The 13,018-nt window shown below is 39.9% G+C and overlaps 2 protein-coding genes across 12 annotated transcripts in view; both read left to right on the top strand.

Annotated features, from left to right (window-relative positions):
* The first annotated feature begins 142 nt into the window (after nt 1-142).
* Rad60 (DNA repair protein Rad60) lies at nt 143-2,023 on the top strand. Its single transcript, XM_020961605.2, has 7 exons — nt 143-337; nt 391-896; nt 957-1,067; nt 1,122-1,222; nt 1,281-1,459; nt 1,520-1,736; nt 1,797-2,023. Exons 1-7 carry the CDS (start codon nt 280-282, stop codon nt 1,885-1,887), a joined length of 1,263 nt encoding a protein of 420 aa, XP_020817264.2. The 5' UTR covers nt 143-279; the 3' UTR covers nt 1,888-2,023.
* A 471-nt stretch (nt 2,024-2,494) lies between these two features.
* LOC110189888 (endoplasmic reticulum aminopeptidase 2) overlaps nt 2,495-13,018 on the top strand; it is a 35,448-nt gene continuing 24,924 nt past the window's right edge. For 5 of the 11 annotated variants that reach the window (XM_020960168.2, XM_020960160.2, XM_020960142.2 and 2 more), the window contains exons 1-2: nt 2,502-2,821; nt 5,977-6,448. In XM_020960168.2, the coding sequence (XP_020815827.2) occupies nt 6,295-6,448 (154 nt within the window). In that variant the 5' untranslated portion in view covers nt 2,502-2,821; nt 5,977-6,294. Of the gene's footprint in view, nt 2,822-5,976; nt 6,449-13,018 lie in introns of all 11 variants that reach the window. The other 6 variants (XM_086837040.1, XM_086837039.1, XM_086837038.1 and 3 more) reach the window with 3 other exon arrangements.

Here is a 13,018-nt window from a genome sequence, read left to right as displayed (position 1 = left end):
TTTATCGACTAAAATAATACATTTTTAAATCTTTTAAATAAAGTAATGTGGAAACCATGTTGTAGTTCTTTGTTGTAAACTTAATATGATCCAATTTGTTTAGTTTCGGTCTATTGATTAGCTTTGGCCTGACAATAATTGATATTGCTTATCGGTTATCGATAGCCGCTGCTCCAGCTGATTGCAGCTCCGCATCTATTTTGTTGTCACTTGGCGCGAGAATTTCTATTTATTGGGCTTTTGCGTTAAATAAAACCAAATTGTTAGCTCCCCAACAATATGTCTGACGATGACTTTGATATATTTAGTGCCGTTTGCAGGCGGCCTCCCAGGGATGGTGAGTTTCAAACGAAATAAATGTCCAAAGATTTATATATTCTTCCGTTTCAGCTGTGCCCATCGCTTCCTACGATAATGCATGCAACGACTCCTTCTCCAAGGAGGTGGACTACGACTTCATAAGTGCCAACACCAACAAAACGAGCAGGGTTAACAAGGCCAAGGGAGTAACGAAGACCCAAAAGAAAGTACAGAAAAGCAAAAAGAAAGAAGAGATCCTAAAGGATGAACTTCTATTTCCGGAACCTGCTAAGAAGCAGCAAGACTCTGCACGAGCCCTATCCCCCGTCTCCCAGTTGATCCTGGAAATGGATGAGAAGCAGACCAAGGTCGATGATCCTCCGTTGATTCCGGAAGACAGCGCACCTGTGGCCAGACGGACGCGCTCTTCGCTGGGCAAGAAGGAAATAGTTCCAAATCCGGTGGAGACCGCCTTTCCAGTCGTGAAACCGAAAAAGCGGAATACTCGGGCCAAAAAAACCCCGGCGGCGGCTGCTGGCAGCAGAGTTGAAGATGTATCTGCAACCGTTGTTTCCTCCTTGAACAGCATTGTTAATGTAAGTTGATCCTCGCTACAAATTCCAAGACCTAGTTCTCACTTTACTTTTATGTCGCAGAGCTTTAGCCACGCCACAAGGCGCTCTCAAATGGCCGAAATAGCAGCTCGATCTCAAGTGTTGGACAGCATTGATTTAGTATCAGCGGTGCCTCCACGCGTAGAAGGATTTGTAAGTCGAAGGGTAAGAGCTCTCCAGGATCGAACTAATTATTGTGTCTCCTAGGTTAACCTCGACTCCGATGACGAAGGCCAAGCCCCTGCAGTCGTTGAAGAGGCCAGTGTCTTTGATACGGACAATCCCACAATAGAAGTAGCCCTGTCCTGGTAAGTCTTAATGTAACTGGCGTCTTAAAGTGTTACCTCTAATATTTTATAATTCCAGGCTTGGAGAGATACAGGTTTACAAGCTGCGCCAGCATCAGAAGTTCAAGCACATGTTCAAGGAGGTGGCTGAACGTAATGGCGTGGATGAGGGTAATGTTTCCATGGACATGTACTATAAGTTCGTTGGTCCCGAAGACACGCCTCACAGCATCGGTCTCAAAAGTTTTCACACACTAAGTGGGTGTACCTATGACTCATTATTGTACGTTGTGGGTTTATAATACTTTGTTGTTTCAGGTGGTCATGTCACAAAGTCGGGCAATAAGATAAATTCCAAAGGTGACAACCATCAAGAAGACCTATCGAAGAAGCCAAGAAAATTCCAACTAAAAGTGCAAGCGGTCAAATGGAAACAACCCCTGGTGGTGGCCTTTAAAAAGAAAGATCCTTTCAAAATACTATACATCAAGTGTGCCGAGGAGCTGAACGTTGAGGCCCGTCATATTAAACTATAGTGAGTAGTATTGACAGCGATTTATTGCAAAGAAGTTTAATTTATCAAATTTGTCCCTAGTTTTGATGGTGATCTGCTGGACCCGGATGATACTCCCAAAAACCAAGAAATGGAGGGCAATGAAATGATTGATCTGGAAATGAAGGCTTAAGTGTTATAACTATCTTATATTTTGATTTCTTTAAATTTTTGAATGCCTTATTTATTTTTTCCTTTTTTCACAAGAGTTAATTAAAGCCTGTTACTTAAGAAATCTTTTGAAATATATATATGTGGTAAGAAGTGTATTAGCAAGTCGTTGAATGGCGGAAATTTTACCATCTAGAACAGCAAGTAGAGCGGCGGACGCAACTTCCAAAAACCCTCAAGCATTCATTATACACCCCTAATATTTTGTTTATCTAGCATATAGCGCACTTACATAGAGTTGGAAACAGATCCCAAATGGTTGTTTATATTGACAGGACGAAAGCGGATGCTGCTGTGGAGTTTTTCCCGTTTGCGGGGGGTGGGTTTGGGGTGGTGCAGTCCGTGCTGCGGGGTGTGTGGAATAGTTACTTTGTGCCACCGGCTTTGGTGTGCGCTCTCCGGAGCTTCTCTCGCAGTTCTCTCCCCTATCCTTGAGCAGTTTCCCTTGGAATTTCACTGCACAAATTCTGACACAGCAGGAGAGTGTCTCGCAGAGAGAAAAGCTGCTAAGGAAAGCTTTTCTGCCTCTCTTGGTCAGCTGAAAGGACTTTTCTTGAGAGTCGCTTACATTTCAATCAGAAAGAGTTTATCCTTCGTGCTTGATGGACGCATTTTGTTCGCGCTTGCTCTGTACACCGAAGAAAAACCAAAAGTCCCTTTCAATCGCATGAAACGCATTGTTATTGAACTCCGCCGTTTGTTTTCCAATTTGTTTTCCCCCGTATCCGAAACCGAGTTCGCTGCTCCTTGTGTGTGTGTTGTGCCGAGTGAAAAGCCAAGTGAAACGGAAACGGAAGTCATTCCATATTTCTGAAACATATATAGTATAGAAGTGCTTGTCTATTTGGCGCCTAAACAGACCGAAGGATACACCCGGTTGGATGCATCTGCTCTAGGTAAAACATGCTCTGACTCCTGTTGTTTGCACTGCAGCATTGTAGACACATCCTGATGCCCTCGGAGCTATTTGTTAATACCCCCATCAGCCACCTCAACCTCCATTCGTCCAACCAGCCAGCCATCCGTTGGCATTGACAGTGACGCTGACGCTGACTCTGACAAATGTGTTTGTCATGTTTACCTTGTGGCTTAAACAAGTTAATTGCCGTGCGCCAGACACAAAAACCAGCAGCAAACACACAGCTCCTGGCTCCAACTCCTTCCGGCTGTACATGTGTCTCCCCATCAATTATTCACTCTGATTGTGGGCATTAAATATTGATGTCCTGGCCCCCGGGATATGTCCTGCTTATGAGCTGGAAGATCGCATAGAACTAGCTCGAATCCCGGTGCTAAAAATAAAACGTGACACCTGCAAAAAGAGGTTGCTCTCTGTGCGTACCTGACCATCGTCCGTCCTTCGTCTAACGTCCACTGAGCCAGTGGCCTTGGCCCAGGAGAGATTGCTGCGAATGGGTCTCGGAGGGCCCTCGATTCAGTTCTGATTGCTTTAGTCAGCAATCGAATGCTATACCGCATCCCCTTCAACCAAATGACCTTCAATTGCCTTGCATATGCTCGTGCGAAATTAATAACGCGTCGAGATATTCTCCAAAAAGCTTTTCACAAAAGCTGCACAAATGCAGCTGCATCCAAGGGCTGCTGGGCCCCCTAGTGGTGGAGTGGGGTTTAGAAAACATAATGCAAAAATCCGCTTGGCCATTTGCCATTTTTATTTATATTTAGCGCCCCGTGCGACAGACCGGAAGTAACGTAAAACGTAACAAACGACACATTGGGGCACAATTTGCACACGTGTCGCATACGCAATACAGACACACATATAGCCGGCTATTTTTGGCTGCATTGTCCTCTTGGCCAGGATACATACATGGCATGTCCGAGTGTGTCCTGTCCCTGGCCGCTCCTTTTCGGCCACTTTGTATGCAGCGGGCGCAACAAGCAAAAAAAAAAAAAGAAATCACAAAACAAACTGACGCCATTTTGCCATTAATCCCGACCACTTTTATGGCCAAGCCAACAAGCAAACTTGCCCCTTTCCGGTATACCCTTTAATATGAGCAGGTTTGATACGTTTATGGTTTTAGTTCAATTAAAATTAGATAATGTTATGAAATATCCTTGAACTATAAAATGTAAGAAATGCCATATAACTAATAATACCATTTATTATTTATAAACTCCTTGTATTGATTATTTGTGAACGAGTGCTTTTATTATTCAGAGGTCCTCTCCGCACATCATTATTCATAATATGTGTTAATTAGGGCAATTTAAAATGCCATAATATTAATATCTGATGTCCTAAAAGTGCTTACACAAATAACCCGTACAAGAGAACCTTTACATTAGCCAGTGGGGTCAAGTTGAGGGTTAATGTTTCCACTACATTAAAGAAAACAAAATAATTAAGGTTCATTCAATATACCCAAGTAAATATTAGCCTGTTTTTGTATTCAACTTCCGGGCGACTTAATGAACCATATAATCAACTATTCGGATAAGTTTGGCGGAAGCAAAACAAAATCGTATAATGTTAATAGCTAAAGTTATCCTATCACGGAAAACCTTGGTTTGTCCTCTATGATCTCGGTACTCTCAGGTTTTCTGTGACATAATTCAGGGTATTACAAAATCGCCACATTACTTAGCCTAGGTTTACATATGTATTTCTGTGTTTGCTCTATTCATTTTGGCTTTTTTGCCTTTTGTTTTTCGTCCTTTGTGCTTTACGTTGTTGCGCCATGTTTATTTTTGAGTTGGCCCAGCCCCTAGCCGAGGAGGATTGCTAATGGTGGAACGCTTTGTGGGCAGTTTGATGGGTGGGAAGTGCTTCAAATGGCTGAAAGGTTTATGGCCCGTCCAGCTCCCAGCTCCCAGCTTTTAGCTACCGGTTACCAGTTACCAGTTACCAGTTCCCAGTTCGCATTTCGCCTTTCCTATAGTTCTTTATTACGCTGTGTGTTTTACCAACAGCAAACACAATTGCCCTGGCCCGCCTCGACTTTTGTTTCAAGTGTTGCCCCATCAAATGGAGTGGCCATCGCTCGACTTCGGATCCGCATTCGCAGCCGCGTTTTCCCTGCTCGATTTAACTGGGTCTAGTGCTGCTACCTAATCCTCATCCTTTTGGTAAAGAAGATACACAGAGGAAAATAGAATGCAGCATGAAATAAAGGTTAAAATGTGTTGTTAAAAAGTAGATATTCCTTAATTAAGGATAAGAAACTGGGCAGAGTATTTATTATATATTATTTCATAATTATTCTCATTATTTTAACAACTTGACTAGTATTTATTGTGCCCAGTGTGCTCGAGCATTGAACTGCCTTGGCGCACCTCTTCGATACTTTGCCTTCTGGGAGGCGGAGACCGATGAAGAGTCCCTGACCAGGAGATGGCTCCTTCGGTTGCTTTGAGCTTTGTGCTTTGGCGGGTGCTGCCTCTCGCAATTACTGTCGACTGAGCTCCCAGAGGACACGGACACAGTTCTCCTGCCATCACCTTACCTCACACATTTGATGTGCATTTGCATTTGTGGCCCTGAGGCTATCGAATGCTTTTTAGCTCACGACACTGTCATTGTTGCAAGTCCCCCATGCTTTCCTCCTTATACTACTCCTTCTTGGGGGCCACAAAGCCCCGCTGGAGTGCAGGAGGAATGGAGTCCGAGTGCTTTTATTAAAGTTTCGTTTTTGTTTGCCGGCAACAATGTCTCTGGCAGCGACAACCGACGCCCACAAGTGGCGACATCAGTGGCAGGCTCCTCTCTCCGAGGCTCCGACACAGGAAGTTGCAGTCTAACAATAACCAGAAGAATGCTGAAACCTGGCAACATTTCAAATATATATGTATCCCATTTCTTATTAATTTTGTACAGTCAAAACGAAGGATGAAGGGGGAAATTCCCTGGGCAAGATTGTTATTACTTCTTTGTCCTTTGTATTATTTATGGAGTGTGATCATATTCCTAGCATGACATAGATACTCAGAGTTCTCAAATGCATTTCACTTCTTGTTTCTTATGACTATTTATCCTACTACTTTAAAAGTTAGTTCTTCAATATCTTAAATTTGCTTCTGATTTCAGCAGAACCACACCAGAAACTGGACCAATTTATGAACAATATCGAAAGGAAACACAACAATCAACTCTACTCACCGACCTTTCTAGTCTTCTAGCAACAATCGAAACGATAAATCTTTTTTAAAACGACCCTTTATTTTTGGGACAAAACATATCTCTAGACAGAGCTCGGAGACAACTCAGGTGGATTAGCCCCCGATAACCCTTAATCCCAAGGATCCAGCACCTAGTGCCCACTTCCCAAAGAATCCCGGAGAGTGCCCCGCGGCAAAGGAATCCAAGACGGCGCCCCTTAAACCGCAAGCCTATAAAATTGGACGAATGTTATGTTGTGGCTTCTGCTGTGGCAATATGTCGAAGCGAGATTACAAAGTGGCCACCACCGATGGCATCGAGCTGGAGCCGTTGGGCGGCGAAAAGAGCGACAAGGATAAGGACAAAGACAAGGAGAAGCAGACGAATGGCGTCACTTTTGGTAAGTCCCCCTGTGACAAGGATAATTCTCTGGGTTGCATTGCAATTTGCATTTAAAAGAAAACCGAAAAAAATATTCCTAATTAACGCTCTTGAAACAAGATCCCATTTATGATCAAAGCACACGGGGAGACAAGTGCATAATTGCACTTGAGCATAATCCGACGCTCCGCGCAATTTAAACTCCTTCAGCCTCCGGCCTCCAGTCTTCTGGCCAATTTTGGGTGCGCCCCTCTGGGATTTATGCATCAAGTTGTTTTCTTAATTAAGCCGAATGCAAAACAAAAGCATTAAAAATGCCACGTCTTGCATTCGTATATACCTCATACGCCCCGTTGGCCAGGCCGCCAGGCAGCAAAAGCAAAGTAAATGAATGTCAGCATCCATCTCATTCCCTTTCCTTTCCCAGTCCACCCATTCACGCTGGGCACAATTTTCGAGATGCCTTCGCATTCGCCTCGCTCTCCTCCATCTGCCTCCAGCCTGCCTGCAGCCAAGTTGGCGGAATTTTCCGCTTTGACAGATGTCCACCGGAACCGGCAACGTGCTCCGGCTGGCAAAGAGGCCACCGCCAGATAGACAGGCCAGCGGGGGAGGCGGACGCTGATGGCGGCGACACAAATATTCCCAAGTGCTCTTTAAGCTGCCACCGATTTTCAAAAAATTTTACGCTTCTCCGGAGTTTGGCGGCGAATGAAAATGGTCCCCGGGGGCCATCGATTGCCGTAATGTGTCTCCGCCAATGAAGGGGTTCTGTCTGGGAAATCAATTGTGAAGCGGAGGGAAGCGGATGGAAGTTATGAAAATATACTTAATCCTGACAACCAGAGTATCGCTTGTCATCTTCTTAAATAATGGATGAATGGAATACTATTTTATGGGTTCTTTAAACCCATTAAATTCTCTAACTTTTAAGTTCTGAATATGAATTTAAGACCGCGCTTCGACCTCTATTATACCTCCCACCCATATCGTTTTGGAGGACGTCATCGATATCAAGCGATGAGCTAAATACAAACATATGCAAATCACTTTATCAAGGCGACAAATCGTGGCCACTTGGGCATGCCGTGGGCCAAAAGTGGGCCACAAGATACGCGCCCAGTTGCCTTCGCCTTCGGAATGGATTCCAACTGCTTCCCTCATCCTCTCATCTCTCACCGTCACTCCTTTCGCTACTTTGGTTAAATCAGTGTCACGGGAACAGGACGTGGACGTGTGCTCGTGTCCCAACCGCCAGGAAGCAATTAAGGATGCATAAAGTGGAGTAACCACTTGACTCACCCGCACCAGTGTTTACCTTTCATGTAAGTCAGCTTAACCGGCATGTGGTGACTAAATAAAGATATTTGAGTTCTTAGGCGAACAGGTGAATTTGTATACTGGGTACAAGGCCAACTGAGAATGTATGAAACAGGCAAAAGAAGGCATCTCCGTGCACATTTTATATATATATTCTTCTTCACCAATCTAGTCGATTTAGCCATGTCAAAGAACAGATTCCAGACACTATATTATTTTATATTTAAGAAGTGAAGTTACAAATTTTTGGTAACAACAAATCGAATTTAAAATTTCGCCACGTAAATACAATTATGACTTTTATACCTTTGTAGGGTATTATTATTACCCCATAAACCATATAAATTCTTGAAATAAATAAATATTAAACATAGGAGCAATTTCCGAATTGAATTTAAAACATTTTTGGCTGAGTTATGAGTTTTTTAAACTTTGATTGGTCGATAAAAATTGTCATATAAAAATATTTATAAATACCGATACAAAGAATGCGAATACTTTTGATAAAAACTTAGGTATATTTAATTTATGATTTCTTAAAGAGAATCCTTCACGGGGTGCCTTCGGAGACAGGCACCCACGAAAGGGTTAACGGCGGAGCCTCGATGGCAACGTTGTCGGCTGATGTTGATAATTGCAGGATGCGTTGGGTTGATTGCAGGCTGAATGGGCTCACACACGACACACACACTCACACACACACATATAGGCCTAGGCGAGCACTCGAGGCGGGGCTTGACTCAAATAAAGAAATCCTGCCTATCCCGGACTGCATCAGCGAGATAAAATGGGTCCACAAGAAACAATTGAAGCGGCAAGAGCCTTGCGCTGCATGCCAAAGTGTGGCATGCAGCTTGGGCCCCTTCTATAATATTTTCCTTCTAGTTTTTTTTTACTGGTGTGCCTGAGCGGATGAGTGAAAGTAAAGGGATACATAGAAATGAAATGTGTTTTTGGGTCAGGCAACTTCAAACTCAGTCAGAAAGTGGGAGCAGCTTGGGAACAGGAACAGGAACAGGACCCCCACCGGACGGTTGGCGGAAGACGGAGCGGATGAGGAGTGCTGGAGGGAGACTGGCAAATGGAAAATGGGAAACTGACAAGCGAGCGAGCCAAGTCAACCCGTCAACCCGTCAGAACGTCGGGCATGCAACAATTTATTGTTGCGAAATGGCGCTGGCGAAACACAATTAAATGCAACTACAAAGGACACAAGGATCCCTCAAGCTTTTTCCCCGCCCCTGCTTCTCACACACACAGCCTCCCACTGGGCGCGTAATTAAATGGAAATGGAAAATATTGCCCACGGGCCCCTTAAAACACAACACTCGTACTTGTTGAGGCACTTGAAGCCTTGCCAAGCCGCATGCATCTGGTTTTTTATTTCAACTGTGCCATGTATCCTACCCCTGGGCGCAGAAGGGGTCGCTGAGGGTTCTATATATATACATACATATATCCTAGTAATGCCTAGATATTTGATGCAGTTCCAGAAGATCTTGGAGAGGATAGAAGCGCAGGCACGGAAGCTTCAACAATAACATTATCTTGTGCAGGGGATTTTCTTAAAAACAAAATAAGCTTTAAACATGATTCAAAAGATAAGTTAATATTAAACCAGAAACTAAACTAATTTGTAATTTTAGTGATTTGACCCCTTAAAAATAGGGAAAAATATCAAAACTAAGCCAAAAATTCATTTATTTCAATTCGGAAAGCTGTTCTATGCTAGTTCTTAGTAGATTAACAAAGCTGCATACTCAGTTTTCAAATTTAAAAAATTCAATTTTGTGTCAAATTTTGACAATTTTAATGATGTAACCCCTTATAAAATTTTCAATTTTCGGAAAAATGTCAAAAATTTATTTTTTTACCGGACATGGCTAGAACGTCTGGGCTGTTGATGCTGATCAAGAATATATATGGTTTATAGGGTCGGAAATGACTCCTTTATTACGTTTCAAGCTTCTGACTTAAATTATATTCTTCAAAAAGGTATAAAAACAGACCATTTTTCTGAAAAATCAAAGTTTTTCGGACATCATAATTAAGCCGAAATCGCATTGATTTTAATTCGGAAAGCTTTTCTGTGCTAGTTTTTATTGCATTAACAAACCTGCATACTGCGTTTGATGATGCTATTCTCAGTTTTTGACTAAAATAATAAAAACCTGCAAAAAGGTATAAAAACAGGCAATTTTTCCCAAAAATCATAGTTTAAAAAACGCATAACTAAGCCAAAAAAATCATTAATTTTAATTCGGAAAGCTGTTCTATGCTAGTTCTTAGTAGATTAACAAAGCTGCATACTCAGTTTTCAAATTTAAAAAATTCAATTTTGTGTCAAATTTTGACAATTTTAATGATGTAACCCCTTATAAAATTTTCAATTTTCGGAAAAATGTCAAAAATTTATTTTTTGACCGGACATGGCTAGAACGACTGGGCTGTTGATGCTGATCAAGAATATATATGGTTTATAGGGTCGGAAATGACTCCTTCATTACGTTTCAAGCTTCTGACTTAAATTATATTCTTCAAAAAGGTATAAAAACAGACCATTTTTCTGAAAAATCAAAGTTTTTCGGACATCATAATTAAGCCGAAATCACATTGATTTTAATTCGGAAAGCTTTTCTGTGCTAGTTTTTATTGCATTAACAAACCTGCATACTGCGTTTGATGATGCTATTCTCAGTTTTTGACTAAAATAATAAAAACCTGCAAAAAGGTATAAAAACAGGCAATTTTTCCCAAAAATCATAGTTTAAAAAACGCATAACTAAGCCAAAAAAATCATTAATTTTAATTCGGAAAGCTGTTCTATGCTAGTTCTTAGTAGATTAACAAAGCTGCATACTCAGTTTTCAAATTTAAAAAATTCAATTTTGTGTCAAATTTTGACAATTTTAATGATGTAACCCCTTATAAAATTTTCAATTTTCGGAAAAATGTCAAAAATGTATTTTTTGACCGGACATGGCTAGAACGACTGGGCTGTTGATGCTGATCAAGAATATATATGGTTTATAGGGTCGGAAATGACTCCTTCATTACGTTTCAAGCTTCTGACTTAAATTATATTCTTCAAAAAGGTATAAAAACAGACCATTTTTCTGAAAAATCAAAGTTTTTCGGACATCATAATTAAGCCGAAATCGCATTGATTTTAATTCGGAAAGCTTTTCTGTGCTAGTTTTTATTGCATTAACAAACCTGCATACTGCGTTTGATGATGCTATTCTCAGTTTTTGACTAAAATAATAAAACCCCGCAAAAAGGTATAAAAACAGGCAATTTTTCCCAAAAATCATAGTTTAAAAAACGCATAACTAAGCCAAAAAAATCATTAATTTTAATTCGGAAAGCTGTTCTATGCTAGTTCTTAGTAGATTAACAAAGCTGCATACTCAGTTTTCAAATTTAAAAAATTCAATTTTGTGTCAAATTTTGACAATTTTAATGATGTAACCCCTTATAAAATTTTCAATTTTCGGAAAAATGTGAAAAATTTATTTTTTGACCGGACATGGCTAGAACGACTGGGCTGTTGATGCTGATCAAGAATATATATGGTTTATAGGGTCGGAAATGACTCCTTCATTACGTTTCAAGCTTCTGACTTAAATTATATTCTTCAAAAAGGTATAAAAACAGACCATTTTTCTGAAAAATCAAAGTTTTTCGGACATCATAATTAAGCCGAAATCGCATTGATTTTAATTCGGAAAGCTTTTCTGTGCTAGTTTTTATTGCATTAACAAACCTGCATACTGCGTTTGATGATGCTATTCTCAGTTTTTGACTAAAATAATAAAAACCTGCAAAAAGGTATAAAAACAGGCAATTTTTCCCAAAAATCATAGTTTAAAAAACGCATAACTAAGCCAAAAAAATCATTAATTTTAATTCGGAAAGCTGTTCTATGCTAGTTCTTAGTAGATTAACAAAGCTGCATACTCAGTTTTCAAATTTAAAAAATTCAATTTTGTGTCAAATTTTGACAATTTTAATGATGTAACCCCTTATAAAATTTTCAATTTTCGGAAAAATGTGAAAAATTTATTTTTTGACCGGACATGGCTAGAACTTTTCGGCTGTTGATGCTGATCATGAATATATATGGTTTATAGGGTCGGAAATGACTCCTTTATTACGTTTCAAGCTTCTGACTTAAATTATATTCTTCAGAAAGGTATAAAAACAGACCATTTTTCTGAAAAATCAAAGTTTTTCGGACATCATAATTAAGCCGAAATCGCATTGATTTTAATTCGGAAAGCTTTTCTGTGCTAGTTTTTATTGCATTAACAAACCTGCATACTGCGTTTGATGATGCTATTCTCAGTTTTTGACTAAAATAATAAAAACCTGCAAAAAGGTATAAAAACAGGCAATTTTTCCCAAAAATCATAGTTTAAAAAACGCATAACTAAGCCAAAAAAATCATTAATTTTAATTCGGAAAGCTGTTCTATGCTAGTTCTTAGTAGATTAACAAAGCTGCATACTCAGTTTTCAAATTTAAAAAATTCAATTTTGTGTCAAATTTTGACAATTTTAATGATGTAACCCCTTATAAAATTTTCAATTTTCGGAAAAATGTCAAAAATGTATTTTTTGACCGGACATGGCTAGAACGTTTCGGCTGTTGATGCTGATCAAGAATATATATGGTTTATAGGGTCGGAAATGACTCCTTCATTACGTTTCAAGCTTCTGACTTAAATTATATTCTTCAAAAAGGTATAAAAACAGACCATTTTTCTGAAAAATCAAAGTTTTTCGGACATCATAATTAAGCCGAAATCGCATTGATTTTAATTCGGAAAGCTTTTCTGTGCTAGTTTTTATTGCATTAACAAACCTGCATACTGCGTTTGATGATGCTATTCTCAGTTTTTGACTAAAATAATAAAAACCCGCAAAAAGGTATAAAAACAGGCAATTTTTCCCAAAAATCATAGTTTAAAAAACGCATAACTAAGCCAACAAAATCATTAATTTTAATTCGGAAAGCTGTTCTATGCTAGTTCTTAGTAGATTAACAAAGCTGCATACTCAGTTTTCAAATTTAAAAAATTCAATTTTGTGTCAAATTTTGACAATTTTAATGATGTAACCCCTTATAAAATTTTCAATTTTCGGAAAAATGTGAAAAATTTATTTTTTGACCGGACATGGCTAGAACGACTGGGCTGTTGATGCTGATCAAGAATATATATGGTTTATAGGGTCGGAAATGACTCCTTCATTACGTTTCAAGCTTC

The sequence above is a fragment of the Drosophila serrata genome, unplaced genomic scaffold (assembly GCF_035046125.1).
Source record: "Drosophila serrata isolate PLE 108 unplaced genomic scaffold, ASM3504612v1 contig_295, whole genome shotgun sequence".
NCBI classification, from domain to species: domain Eukaryota; kingdom Metazoa; phylum Arthropoda; class Insecta; order Diptera; family Drosophilidae; genus Drosophila; species Drosophila serrata.
The sequence above is the reverse complement of the archived record's forward strand: the minus strand, read 5'-3'. Positions and strand labels throughout refer to the sequence as shown.

What these genes read in the sequence shown, in the direction of transcription:
- Rad60 (XM_020961605.2), top strand. Translation starts at nt 280, where the DNA reads ATGTCTGACGATGACTTTGATATATTTAGTGCCGTTTGCAGGCGGCCT. An exon ending in CAGGCGGCCTCCCAGGGATG is followed by an intron (nt 338 to 390) that starts GTGAGTTTCAAA and finishes CTTCCGTTTCAG; the next exon opens with CTGTGCCCATCGCTTCCTAC. An exon ending in CCTTGAACAGCATTGTTAAT is followed by an intron (nt 897 to 956) that starts GTAAGTTGATCC and finishes TTTATGTCGCAG; the next exon opens with AGCTTTAGCCACGCCACAAG.